The following is a 13064-nucleotide window of genomic DNA, read 5'->3' as shown; positions in this document are numbered from 1 at the left end:
AATATTATTTAAAAATGGATAATAAAATAAATAATTTTTCACAGCTTAATTTTCATAAATAAAAAATAGCTATAAGATAAATTCTCTTATATAAATTTTAAAGATTTTATTTTGATCATTATTTGGAGTAAATAGGTTTTAATGTTTCTAATTATTTAAATTTTCAAAGTTTGTTGACTAACTTTTAAAATGTTTATTTTAATTTCTAAATTAAAAAAATATATATTGTTTTTCTTATTATTTAATTCTGACATATTTTAAGGACGAGTTTAATTTACCATTTAATTTTTCACAATTGAATTTATACGTCATTTTCTAAAAATAAAATGATATTAATAATCATTTGAAAATTTAATTTCTATTAAAATAATATTTTTATTCGTGAATTTCGTTATTTTGTTAACTACTATTTAAAATATTTTCAAAATTCAAGTAAAATTTTAAAAGTTTAAAAATTATAGATTCCAAATTGAAAATTATAAGACACCGACAACCTGAATTATAGCAACTAATTTAAAAGTTTTAAAAGTTTTAAAGCTATTGATAACTAATTAAAATTTAATAAAAATTATAATTTAAACTTATATTTTTGTTTTTTTTAATATAAAAATATATTTTTAACTTTACACTTTTTCTGAAAATACTCCATATTTAAAAAAGTTCAATAATATTATTAAAAGTTTAGAAGTATCTAAGAAAAATAAAAAGTCCTTTAAAATTTTATGGGTATTTTAAAATATAGTCTTAATGAAAAGACCATTCTTTTAATTTTTAAAAAATCGGAAGGGTGTTAATGAAATTTATGGTATTTTTGAAATATGTTTTTTTAAATAAATAAATAAAATACTAATACTTTCCTAAAAAACTGAGTATCTTTCAGATATTTATTTTGGAAATTTAAGGTATTCCATTTTTTCCCCTTAAAAGGTTAGATTTTTTTTTTTTTTTTTTTTTTTTTTTTTTTTGAAAGGTTAGAAATTTTTAAAAATAAAATACAAAAGTTTTAAGTGTATTTTTATTAATTTAACGTAAAAAGAATGAAAAAAAAGTGCAAATTATGGATATTTGTATTATTATTTTGAGTTCAACCCCACATAAGATAAACCGGGAGGCGGGAAGGGAACTTATACTGCCACCGGTCATTCCGGTTTCCGGTGAATGCCTCAGTACTCCGAATCCGAAAACTCCAATAACCCGGAATTCGCCGGGTTGAAGTCCTCCGATCACTCCCTCCACCAACTCTGAACATCGCCGCCGGAGGCACAGCTCTAAATCACGTAACTTCTCATTCCTCAAGGACTTATCCTTTTTGCTCGTGAACTAACTGAAAATTTTCAGGTGGAACTGTATAGCGAAACTCCGAGCTCAGCGAAGATGTCGCAGCTGGGAAATCCGGCCAATAGCAGCAGCAGCAGCAGTAGCATTCCAGTGAGTGAAGCGTACTGGTCTCTTGTTGACAAAGCTGACCGGAAGTTTTCCAAGATCAGGGACCTGCCTTATTACGAACGCAATAGGTTTTTCCGCTCTTCAATTGGTCGATTATTTGGTTTATAGGAGAAAGTATGTGAGAAATCGATCAAATCTGATGGAGGAAATGATAACTCTTATCTGGATGTTGATTACTTCTACCTGTTGATGTAATTTTCTTAAAATATGTTAGGAATTAGTTGTAATTTGAAAGGAGTTTCATTCGGTGGTCCGTTTTTCATCAATTGAAGAATCACATATTCTCTTTCTGAATCTCTGATCTATATTTATTTCCGTTCTACCGTATAGAATTGAGAATTTTGAGCATTTTGGCTCTCAACGGTTTCAGGTACGAAGCGTATTTTCATAAGGCGTTCAAATTGTACTCACAGTTATGGAAACTTCAGCAAGAGAATCGTCAGAAGTTGGTTGAGGCAGGGCTAAAGAGATGGGAGATTGGTGAGATTGCTTCACGAATTGCTCAGCTTTACTTTGGGCAATACATGAGGACCAGTGAAGCGAATTATTTATCCGAGTCTTACGTATTTTATGAAGCAATATTTACTCGGGAGTACTTCAAGGAGGGATTGCTTCAAGATGCCAGTCTTGCGAACAGGCAGCTGAGATTTCTGTCCAGATTTCTGATGGTGTGCCTGCTTTTGAACCGAAGAGAAATGGTCCATCAGTTAGCCAATCAGCTTAAAATGTTACTTGATGATTGTAAGAGAACATTCCAGGTGCTTTTCTTATCTCACTCTATGTTCTTTGATTATGAGTATAAATTGTGAGCAATATGATAGTGCTGGACGAATGGATTAGAATTGAGTTGATTGATAATTGTTTTAGCTTCACCAATTGACCTTTAAGGTCTGAGTTCGCTAATTTCACCCGCCCCAGAAGTAAGAAACTCAAGTAATATTACATGGAACTTTATCTTCTGTATGAGCGTAATTGAATTTTCTTTGAATGTTTGAAATTCATCACAATTTTTACACTCTGGACATAGTTAATTCATCTTTATGAGATGGTCATTTATCTATGGTATCAATTTTCTGAAGTGATAATGTATTGTAAATGTCATTCTACAATTTGTAGTTATTGACTAGGTCTTATTTCTCTTGACTAGAGCCATTTTTTGTAGTTTAGATCCTTTTTTGTGGGCTTTTCCTTTTTGTATACCGTGTATTCTTTTGTTTTTTTTTTCAATAAAATTCCATTGTTTTTCATTAAAAAAGCCGACGATTGTTTTGTTCTTGTAGATACACTTTTTACATGTTTCTGGTGTGCTCTCTTCTGCCTGTTTTTACATCTTTTCACACCTCTGGTGTTTGTTTCGGGTGGACACATTTTCCATGTTCCTGGTGTTTGCTTTCTTAACCTGGTGCATATGCATATATTTCGTTCACGGTGAAGAAAAGATGGCATTTAGATGTGGTTGGGAAGGCTTATCTTTCTGTTGTTTTTTAAATTCATTTGGCACAATTTCATCAATGGCTGTTGATTTATCATTTGGATCTTGGTATAAGCCAATAATGTATCTGGGCTGCTGTTCTAGGAGAAGGATGTTAGAGAATCGAAGCTGGTAGTTCAGGAAATAATGAAATTTCTGAAAGCAGATACAGCCTTTATGAATATCAGGCCTTTCAGATATAGTGTTGTGTTAGAGCCTCATCCAGATTCTCTAACACCTGTTCCTCCATCACGAACAAAGAGATACTTGAGGTTACAGGATGCTATTCTGAGTAGCTACCACCCAAACGAGGTTAGATATTGAGACCTTCCCATGACTTGGCTTTAAGGAGAATTTAGTACTTCGATGTGTCTTAATGATGTCATTTCAGAAAAATTCAACATAATCGATATATTCTTTTGTGTTGATTCATCTTTCCTTCCCTGGTTCACGATCAGGTCAAGTTTTCTGAGCTTACGCTAGACACGTTCAGGATGATCCAGTGCCTGGAATGGGAACCTAGTGGTTCGTTCTATCGGCCAAATAATAGAAGTGGGCAGAATGGAGGATCTGGGCCAAGTCGCAGTAACTTCTCACAGCATATAGTTGATCCTACTCTCCCATCTAATCCTCGGAAGTCAATTTTATACCGCCCTTCAGTGACACATTTTTTAGCAGTTAGTATGATAAGCATACTTCCTATACACCTGATACTCATTGTTCCATTTGTTATATTGATTTATTAAGAAGATTTGTTTTGCAGGTTCTAGCTACAATTTGTGAGGAGATGCCAAATGATGGGGTTCTCTTGATATATTTGTCAGCTTCAGGTTGAGTGACTTGTTCTTCTTATTTTTTACTCTTCTCACTGAAAACTGCAATACTTTCCTCACTATCAAACTACTTCAGGCATTGCAAAGAATATTTTATCTTCCCCAGCTGGCAGTGAGTCTATCAACGATGCGGAGGATATTGATAAAACCAAGTATCCTTGTGGTCAAGTTGGAGGAGGCGTCAAAGGTCGCTCGACTGGTTGCTTATCATTTGGTGCTCGTGGCAAAGGAGGTAATTACTGTCTGATCGGACTAAACGTGTTTCATTTTGGTTTTCCATCATCTGGATCTGAAGCTTGTTTCTGCAAATTGGAGGGAAATGCCCTATTTATAACTGCGTCAAAATGAAGATGCGATAGAAAATTTATTTTGTTATAGAAGTGGCCAAGTAAGTCTTTTTTGGATTTTACTCTCCTCTAAGGAAAAAAGGTCATCTAGTTTAGTTGATGTCCGTAACTCAGTTGAAAATCTTCATTGGTTCGTTGATTGAATTTTGAATAAGGGTAAAGTAATTTGGAAGTGATTATATTTTGCTCTTGTGAAGCATGCTATGCGTTTGTGAGTAACAAGGTGGTTGGCTGACATGGTGATGTGGATTTCATTTTTAGCTTTTTTGGGTAGTTACTACCATTATTTATAGCTACCGTTATTTCTATCTATCCAAACACAAAATCTTCAACTTTTTTTCTTTTAGCTTATGTTTTCACTTGATACTATATATTATATAACCACTGTATGGATTGCTTGCTATGGTCACTTATGATTCATTAACAGGATTAAGCTGCATAAATCTCATCGACTTGATTTTGTTAAGCGGAAGGCTATTTTCTTTCAGATTTTGACTGTGAATCTGAATACATGTTTAGTAAAAGGATTCTAAGCTTTTTCTTCCATATAATAACTCCACTTTCACATTATATACTCAAATTGGTGAAGAGTAGCTTTCGCTGATCACTTATAGTCCTCTCCAGGATTAAGCTGCATATATCCAAGCGACATACTTCCATTTACAAGAAGGCCATTTCTTTTAGTTATTGATAGCGACGTCAGTGAAGAATTTGAGGTCAGTTTATCGATCTTGAGGTTATTCTTTTTAGATTTTACTGTTTTATGCCTTGGCTTTAGAATGAAGTTCCTGTTTGGATGTCTCTATATGACTTGGAGGAAAAGATCATCTTCAATTTTATTCACTAGTCCCATTATCCAATGATATACATACTGCTCTTGTCTTATACTGGAGGAAATTACTTTTCAAAAATTTGCAGACTATCCATGGATCAGAAAAGGGAGAGCCAGCTGCAATGCTGTTTTCTCCCAGCGCTACAAGTCATACTGTTGCTACCGATTATCGTCATGGAAGCCTTTTCACCTTTTTTCTCACAGCCCCATTGCATGCTTTCTGTCTATTGCTTGGTATCTCAGGCTCTGATGTTGAAATGGTATGGTTAAATCTCGTCATGTTATGCTTGATAATTGACTCTTTCTTTCAAAAAATTTACAAAAACAAAAATGGTTTAGGATACATTTAATAAAGCCGAGAACGTGCTATCCTCGTCCTTAAGTGAGTGGGGGCAGCTTTTAGTGACATCAGAGAACCTCAATCAAGTTTGGGCTCAAATTTTGAATGATCCGTTCATAAGGCGACTTCTTTTGAGGTAATATCCTGTGAGCTTTAGCTATGATGCTCACAATGGTGGTAGAGACTTATAATAATGAACTGCTTGACTGAATAAGATAAATTGCTTGATTTCCAATCAACTTGTTTATCTATCCTAACTGAAATTTTGGTTGGGTTTGCAGGATTTTGATTTCTTTTTGCTCTTTGCTTTCCTTCTTCTTCTTGCCTATTAATAATTCATAGCACACAAGTTTCAAACAGTTTGCCCCATTATCTCCACCAGAAAAATATATCGACAGTTCTATGCCTGCCCATTTAGGATTTTAGAAATTTCAATTGGGGTTAAAAACCCAATGAGCTTTGGGGGTTAAAGGTGCATGCAATTTACAATATTTTGAAAGACATTATTTTGACTTTAGATTTAGAAGAGTAATAAGAAGAGCCAAGAAGATGTTCGAAAGCAAAAGGTGGCTTGGTTCGTATAGGCCATGGCCAATGAGAACTTATAATCGGGCTGAAAAATCCATACCTTTCCCCTTTTAGTTCTTTCAAATAAGTTGACTGAAAAGATCTTTAATGGCTGTGCATGGTCCTAGGAGATAAGAATTGTTTACGTCAAGCTAGAATTCGAGCATCCATGTGCAGGACGGACCTTTGAGATGAAACAATCTGCAAGTTAACTTTTGATAGTTTGATGTCTTACTGATCTTTATATTTAGATGTGTGATTCTTGATCGACTTTAGACGCCTTTCGAATTATTCTCTGTTGATACTTTCTCTTTCCAGATTTATATTCTGTCGTACCGTGCTAGCACTTTACGCGCCAACCATCGGTAAGAACGAATATGTTCCAAGGTGCGTGCCATCTCTGCCCTCCGTCGTCGATCCAACAACCGCAACATTGCAATCTGCAGTCATGCAGATAGCAAATATCTTCGGTGTAAGCCACAGTTTCGTCTTCTCAGAAAACCTGGAATTTCCAGAAAACAAGCAATGAAATGTGTACTCAAAATTAGTAAGTCTACTATCGCTTGCTTCTTTTTGCTGTCTGCTTTTGTGTGAATGGATCTGGACTTTCTTTGGCTGTGATTGAACTGCACAGAATGCTATTGAAAGCGCTTTGAATGCTTCTTAATTTTTCCCAGGTGGGAAAAATAGGACCCAAATGAACAATTTCAATCATTGGTGGCGATGTAGCTAGAATGTTAAAGAAACCTTACCAGGTACCAATTATTTGTAGCTAAATTCAAAAGTTCTGTTGGTTGTCTGCTATATTTTGAAAATAGTGTTATGACCGATTTGGAGTGAGTTTTTAAGTGCTTAAAATATTTAGCTAAAATAGTATTACGATCGGTTTGGAGTGAGTTTTTAAGTGCTTAAAATATTTAGCTAACACTTTTTAAAGCACTTAAAAAGTCATTTCAAATCGACTCTTAATCTTATTTCTTTCTTGATTTCTACTAAAATTATTCCTCAAAATGCTCAATCTAAAGTCGTGTTTTTTTAACTTGATCTATTACCTGTATAGGTATACGTGCTAGAAGGTTTTGCATCATAAACTTGAATTTTAAGAACCAGAAATAAAAAACCAAATCAACCTACTTAATAGTTCAAGGATAGAAAAAAAAAAAAAAAAAAAATCATGAATCTATTTGATTAGAGCTACAAACTTAAACATTAACTAAACAAATTGTCTCGAGACGTGTCTGAAACTTCTCTAGAAATATTTTTAGGGCAAATAGTTGGTTGAACAAAGGATAAAGCACAACCATAACAGAATTGAGAAAGAAAAAGTGAGGAAGCCACAGTTTGAAGTGTTTTTTTAATCTTTAACTTTAGATGGTCAGCCATTATGAATGATTATATGTTGTCCCTTGATTAATTACTTCCTTCTGCTTTCTTCTAACAAAATATCATAATTTATTTGTAAATGTCGCCATATCAAACATAAATTACGTTTAAAAGTATATGAACCAAATAACAAAATTCTATCGTGCATATATCATTGATTGTACTTTAGAACAAGTTTAAAGTATAATCTCAAGAGAATCTTCTTTCATTTCAGAGAAAGAAAAAGAAAATAAAAAAGAATCCTAACATTTATTCCCATATTGATATTGCACATTCTGAATTATTTTTAGGGTACGAGACCAATCAAATCTGGTGTGATGATATCCCGTCTCTAGTGCTATCTTCTCAAGTGTATGGTTCAAAAATCTCTTTTTTGTACTTTACTCCTAGGTTATGTTTTTTTTCTAGCTCTCGATTCTCAAAGAATCCGTAATATTACTAATATGGACGCGGGTGAGATGGGTACTGGATGAGATTTCACAAGACATAACTGGTCTTTTAAAACCCGGTTGTTACTTTGGCTTTTTTAGATTCGCTGTTACACAATTATAGAGTGTATTTACTATTATGTTGAATGGCAAAACTTATTTTTATGTATAACAAAATACCTTTAACCTATTTACGACTTTTTTAAAGTTCGACTTAAAGTTCAAAATCGAAAACATAAGGTAACATAATTAGATGTGTCACGCTCACTACGATGACTATGATGACGATGATTAGAAAAAGTATTAATAATTATTTTTGAAGTCTCCAACATCATGATAGAATGTTCTACAAGTTTTTTTTAAAAGAATGTAAATATTATTTTAACGGTTTAGGTACTTTTATAATTTAGCAAAAATAAAAATGTGGAAAATGAAATAAAATCTCCAATGGTGGCTGTCGTCTTTAATCATTTCATTTCTGCTTTGAAAGTATATTTTAGAGATGTTCTTCGAGAGCTATGAAGTTGCACATGTCCCTCTCTCTGTAAATCGACCTTAAATTTCCGTCAGCGACTTCAGCTTGAAAACGAAACCTATCCCAATTCATGGAGGTCCGAAAACCAGAAAAGGACCATCTAGTCCTCACCATCGACCCGCCGGAGAAGGAACAAATCTCACCGTCTCCGACCAGAACCAAAACCTTCCGCCGTCTCAACTTCTCTAAACCTAAATCCCGCTTTGAGGAACCTGATTTCTCGCGTTCCATTCCCAGAACCATCCCGGAATCCACAGATCTTCTTCAACCTCCAGTAGAAGAAGACTCCAGTTCTTCATCTTCATCTTATTCCTCTTCCTCGGAGTACGAAGATGAAGAAATCGGACCGGAAAATGAAGACGGAGGCAAAGGCGGACGAAGACGGAAAAGGAAGGCGAAGAGGAAGAAGATCAATAAACGAGCGTTAATCGAATGGATATTGTTCCTTACAATAACCACTTGCTTAATCTGTGCATTAACACTTAAATCGCTTCAAGAGAAGCAGATTTGGAGCTTACAGGTCTGGAAATGGTGCTTGATCGTAATGGTGATTTTCTGTGGGCGTTTGGGGTCGGAATGGCTCGTCGGACTCCTCGTCTTCATAATCGAACGAAACTTCATGCTCCGCGAACGAGTCCTGTATTTCGTCTACGGCCTCCGCAACAGCTTTCAGAACTGCACTTGGTTAGGGCTGGTTCTAATCGCCTGGATGATAATGTTCCCCGACGTTCACCACAACAACAAAGCCCTCTTAAAGGTCTTCCGATTCTTGATCGCCGTCCTAATCGGCGCCACCATCTGGCTTCTCAAAATCCTTCTCGTAAAAGTACTTGCATCCTCGTTCCACGTAGCGACATTCTTCGATCGGATGAAGGAGAACGTGTTCAACCACTACATCCTCGAGACGCTGTCCGGACCGCCGCTCGACGAGGAGGAGAGGGATAACGTGATAAATTGCCAACGCCGGTTGCTGCAGCAGTCGAAGTCGATGCCGGTGCGGTGGCGGGAGGGTGGCGAAGGAGGTCAGAATTTGTCAAGATCTAAGCGGCAGGGTTCGTGTAAGAAGATCGATATTGAGAGGTTGAGGAAGCTAAGCTTGCAGAGGAAACCGTCGGCTTGGAGTGTGAAGAGATTGGTGAGCTATGTGAGATCTTCAGGACTGTCAACGATATCGAGGACGGTGGATGATTTTGCAAACGCCGAATCCGAGATTACCAGTGAATCGGAGGCCAGACGCTGCGCTCAGAGAGTGTTCAAGAACGTCGCTGTGCCTGGTGCCAGGTTTCTCTCTCTAAAACTTAAATCCTCTTTCTCTCTCTAGAATTAAAATTATATTTATTTACGATTAATATCCATTTTTTTCTCTCTCACTTTATTTTTATTAGTATTAATGGATTAAAATACATTCTCAATCTCTGAAATAATTATTTAATTATCATTTTTAACATAAAAAAATTATTTTTTAAAACATATAATTTTAATAAAACAAAATACCTTTAAAAAATTTATTATATTAATCTTATTTTAAATGACTTTAAAATAAATGTATATAATATCTCTCATTAAAATTTGGTATAACTATTTACAAAATTGTTATGAAACAATATCTTAAATAATTTACAATTAATTTCATGGGTTTCTTTCTGATTCTCAATCGAACAGGTTATTTACCTTTAGATGTAACGGGTCATTAAAATTGTTGTATAAAATCATGAGTTTTCGGCAACGCTTTTTTCTTTCCTTTTTAGGGTTTTTTTTTTTTTTTTTTTTTTTTAAGAAACCAATAATTTCATGCCCCCACCATAATATTCCAGGTCTCTGTAATTGAAAACATAATCTGGCAAGTTTTTTTCGTTCAAATTTCTATTTCAAAGAATTAAAACCCAAGAAAAGGAAGATATTATTATTTTTTTAAAAAAGTGATTTTATGCAAGCATTATTTAAGTGTTTGAAAATCTCTCATTCTTTTGTTGGGATGTACACGTAGGACACAACTGTTCTTGTCCGTAAGGGAAGTCACTTCTTCAAATGTCCTATAGGTCCTCCATTCATTGATTTTCTTTTTAATATTGACTAAAATAATGATTTTATTATATTTTTGTGTTAAAAAAAATATGTGGTTGGTTTTTTAGATTCTTTCTATTTCATTTATATGGTTTTAAAAAAAAGTCATTTAAAGTTTATTTAATGATGGATGTTTTTTAGAAAGTTAATAATAAACATTACATAAACTAAAATAAGTCCTTAAGTATAGTCTAAAAATAGAATCTTAACCAAAATCTTTTAATCTTTAGTTTAATGTTTTAAATAAAAAAATGATCGTTCCATTTTTGTTATAATATTTGAAATACCAGGTGATAATAAATATTGTTTAAAGTAGGTATTGGCATTTAATAAGCTTTAAAAGTAGAAAAACATTTTCAAAAACTATTATGTTGTTAGAAGTGTAAAATAAATTAAATTCAGTTTGTATTAAAAACATATCAAAAGATCCACAAAAATTGTGGATCCAAATCCTCTTCTTGTCCTTTGATATTGATAAGAACAAGACAGGTTAGCTGCTTCAAAATAGCTATCCATGTGTATGTCCTTGTCCTCCAACACCTTTTTCTGTCTTCTTTCTGCCCCCCCCAAGAAATAAATGCTTTTACAAAAAGTTTAGTGTTTGTGCTGTTGTCCACTGGTTCATAAATTAATGATGGAATTCAAAAGCTCAGATTCTTGAAGCCATACAGATCAGTAAACTTTTACTTATTAACTTTTCTTTTTCCTTCTCAATTCTTTGTTCTTTTTCTCATTGTGATACTCCTGAGATATGCATGTTTTTTTTTTTCTCTCTCTATATAAAATTATTAATTTCATATTTTAAAAGTAACATAATTATGGAGTAACATTAACGATGTTGGTTTTGTTTTGATGTGGCTACAGATACATTGAGGAGGAAGATCTACTGAGATTCCTGAAGGTAGAAGAAGTGAACACCATTTTCCCTCTCTTTGAAGGCGCCATTGAAACAGGAAAAATCTCCAAATCCGCTTTCAGAAACTGGGTGGTTCGTATAATACCCCTAACACGCCTTAAATTCTATCAATCCCTTAATGCTTCTAAAATTTCGACATCTCATCATGCAGCTTCATGCCTACATCGAGCGGAAGGCATTGGCACATTCTTTGAACGACACCAAAACCGCTGTCCACCAGCTCCATAAGCTGGCCAGCGCCGTCGTGTCTGTGATTATCATAGTCATTTCTCTTCTGGTCCTCGGCGTCGCCACCATTAAGGTCCTCTTGGTTGTCACCTCTCAGCTTCTCCTCGTTGGATTCATGTTTCAAAACACTTGCAAAACCATATTTGAATCGATCATTTTCGTCTTCGTCATGCATCCTTTCGACGTCGGCGATCGGTGTGTCATCGACGGCGTCCATGTAAGTAGCCTGGTTAAAAGTATGAATAAATGAGCTTGACTGTGGTATGTTAGCTTTAGTTTTTAGAATGATAATGATTTGCCGTATCTCAAAATTTAAGTAAAAGAGGAGTGTTGATTCTGTTGAATATTATATGTATAGTACCTATAGGATTTGGGTCATTTTTGGTTTTCAGATGTTTGTGGAAGAGATGAACATATTGTCGACAGTGTTCTTGAGATTCGACAATGAGAAGATTTACTACCCCAATTCTGTTCTGCTGACGAAGCCGATCAGCAATTTTAGAAGAAGTCCCGACATGTCGGATACGGTGAATTTCACCATTGACGCCTCCACTTCTTTTGACAATATCACAGCCCTCAAGAAGGCAATGCAAATGTAAGCATTTCTACTACCATCCTTCCTCATTGCTCATTCATTCTTCATCAAAATACACAAAATTTCATTCAAAACTCATTACTCTTTTAAGTTTTATAATGTCACCAATTTTAGTATAGGTTAATTGTTAAAACAACTACTTCTCTTAGGTTGGAGTTTCAAACCACCTCCATATTGGTTTTAATTTTATTTCTTGGTTAAGTTTATTAAGGTGTCTTATAATTACTCGAACATTTAGGTTTAGGTCTATTCGACCCTTGAACTTTCTTTCACCTTATGTCTATTATGTCCTTGGAATGCTAAATTAGAAATTTAGAAGCCTATTAGACATGTTTAATGTTTAGAGATTTTTTACATGAAATAAACTTGTTCGATATTTTTTTCAAATTTAGAAACCTTTCAAGCGAGTTCTTCAAATACTAAACTTGTAGTTTGACTTATTTCTACTTATTTCTTTGTATATTAAATCTAGCTAATGTATCCATTTTTTGAACTTACTAAGTTTAAGCTTTTCAAATTGTGCAGGAATGTGTATGAAATTAGTTGGAGAACTAGAATTATCACTTACCAACATGTTGATGACAAAGTGGTGCTTTTTTTTGCAGATACATAGAGAGCAAACCAAAGCATTGGAGCCCAAAACACACATTGGTGGTGAAAGAGATTGAGAATATGGACAAGATGAAGATGAGTCTGTGTGTGCAGCACACCATGAACCATCAAAACTTCACTGAAAGGAACAGCAGAAGATCAGACCTCATTTTAGAACTCAAAAGGGTTTTTGAGAATCTGGGCATAAAATACCATCTCCTTCCTCAACAAGTTCTTCTCACTCACTTCAATTTAACTAATGCCCAAACCTTGCTCCCCTCCTCCTGAGATTACTTCTCTGCCAAATTTTTCATCCCGAGAAAAAGCTTTATATTCATCTTGACAATGCATCTAATGTTGCTCTACAAGTTTTAGGTTCTTTTTTCTTTTTCCATGAGCTTGATAGATCGAAAAGAAGACCGATCAAAAAGAGGAAGGCTTTAAACCAACCTACCCTGATAGGACCTCATAATGAAATGGGAGCTAGG

The 13064-nt window shown here is 34.5% G+C and overlaps 2 protein-coding genes across 3 annotated transcripts; both read left to right on the top strand.

Moving 5' to 3' along the window:
- The first annotated feature begins 1102 nt into the window (after window positions 1–1102).
- LOC111498995 (protein SCAI homolog) lies at window positions 1103–7721 on the top strand. 2 transcript variants are annotated; one of them, XR_002720890.1, is made up of 13 exons: window positions 1103–1277; window positions 1339–1514; window positions 1817–2204; window positions 3023–3229; window positions 3376–3594; window positions 3681–3747; window positions 3827–3982; window positions 4722–4813; window positions 5016–5189; window positions 5269–5405; window positions 6155–6383; window positions 6514–6591; window positions 7510–7721. XR_002720890.1 is itself a non-coding variant. In XM_023150419.1 (12 exons), exons 2-11 carry the CDS (start codon window positions 1375–1377, stop codon window positions 6363–6365), a joined length of 1791 nt encoding a protein of 596 aa, XP_023006187.1. In that variant the 5' UTR covers window positions 1103–1277; window positions 1339–1374; the 3' UTR covers window positions 6366–6383; window positions 6514–6834. The 2 variants fall into 2 exon arrangements, 1 of the variants encoding a protein (XP_023006187.1); XM_023150419.1 differs by lacking the exon at window positions 7510–7721 and having other exon boundaries at window positions 6514–6834.
- Window positions 7722–8064: 343 nt separating this feature from the next.
- Window positions 8065–12941, top strand: LOC111498994 (mechanosensitive ion channel protein 10-like). The gene is made up of 5 exons (XM_023150418.1): window positions 8065–9463; window positions 11111–11234; window positions 11314–11607; window positions 11783–11985; window positions 12591–12941. The coding sequence occupies exons 1-5, from the start codon at window positions 8253–8255 to the stop codon at window positions 12862–12864; spliced, it is 2106 nt and encodes a 701-aa protein (XP_023006186.1). The 5' UTR covers window positions 8065–8252; the 3' UTR covers window positions 12865–12941.
- The last annotated feature ends 123 nt before the right edge of the window (window positions 12942–13064 follow it).

The sequence above is a fragment of the Cucurbita maxima genome, unplaced genomic scaffold (genome assembly GCF_002738345.1).
Source record: "Cucurbita maxima cultivar Rimu unplaced genomic scaffold, Cmax_1.0 Cma_Scf00026, whole genome shotgun sequence".
In the NCBI taxonomy this organism is placed as follows: Eukaryota; Viridiplantae; Streptophyta; class Magnoliopsida; order Cucurbitales; family Cucurbitaceae; genus Cucurbita; species Cucurbita maxima.
This window is presented reverse-complemented; position numbering and strand designations above follow the sequence as displayed.

What these genes read in the sequence shown, in the direction of transcription:
- LOC111498995 (XM_023150419.1), top strand. Translation starts at nt 1,375, where the DNA reads ATGTCGCAGCTGGGAAATCCGGCCAATAGCAGCAGCAGCAGCAGTAGC. An exon ending in CCTTATTACGAACGCAATAG is followed by an intron (nt 1,515 to 1,816) that starts GTTTTTCCGCTC and finishes CAACGGTTTCAG; the next exon opens with GTACGAAGCGTATTTTCATA. An exon ending in ACGTCAGTGAAGAATTTGAG is followed by an intron (nt 4,814 to 5,015) that starts GTCAGTTTATCG and finishes AAAAATTTGCAG; the next exon opens with ACTATCCATGGATCAGAAAA.
- LOC111498994 (XM_023150418.1), top strand. Translation starts at nt 8,253, where the DNA reads ATGGAGGTCCGAAAACCAGAAAAGGACCATCTAGTCCTCACCATCGAC. An exon ending in CCGCTTTCAGAAACTGGGTG is followed by an intron (nt 11,235 to 11,313) that starts GTTCGTATAATA and finishes CTCATCATGCAG; the next exon opens with CTTCATGCCTACATCGAGCG. An exon ending in GTGTCATCGACGGCGTCCAT is followed by an intron (nt 11,608 to 11,782) that starts GTAAGTAGCCTG and finishes TTTGGTTTTCAG; the next exon opens with ATGTTTGTGGAAGAGATGAA.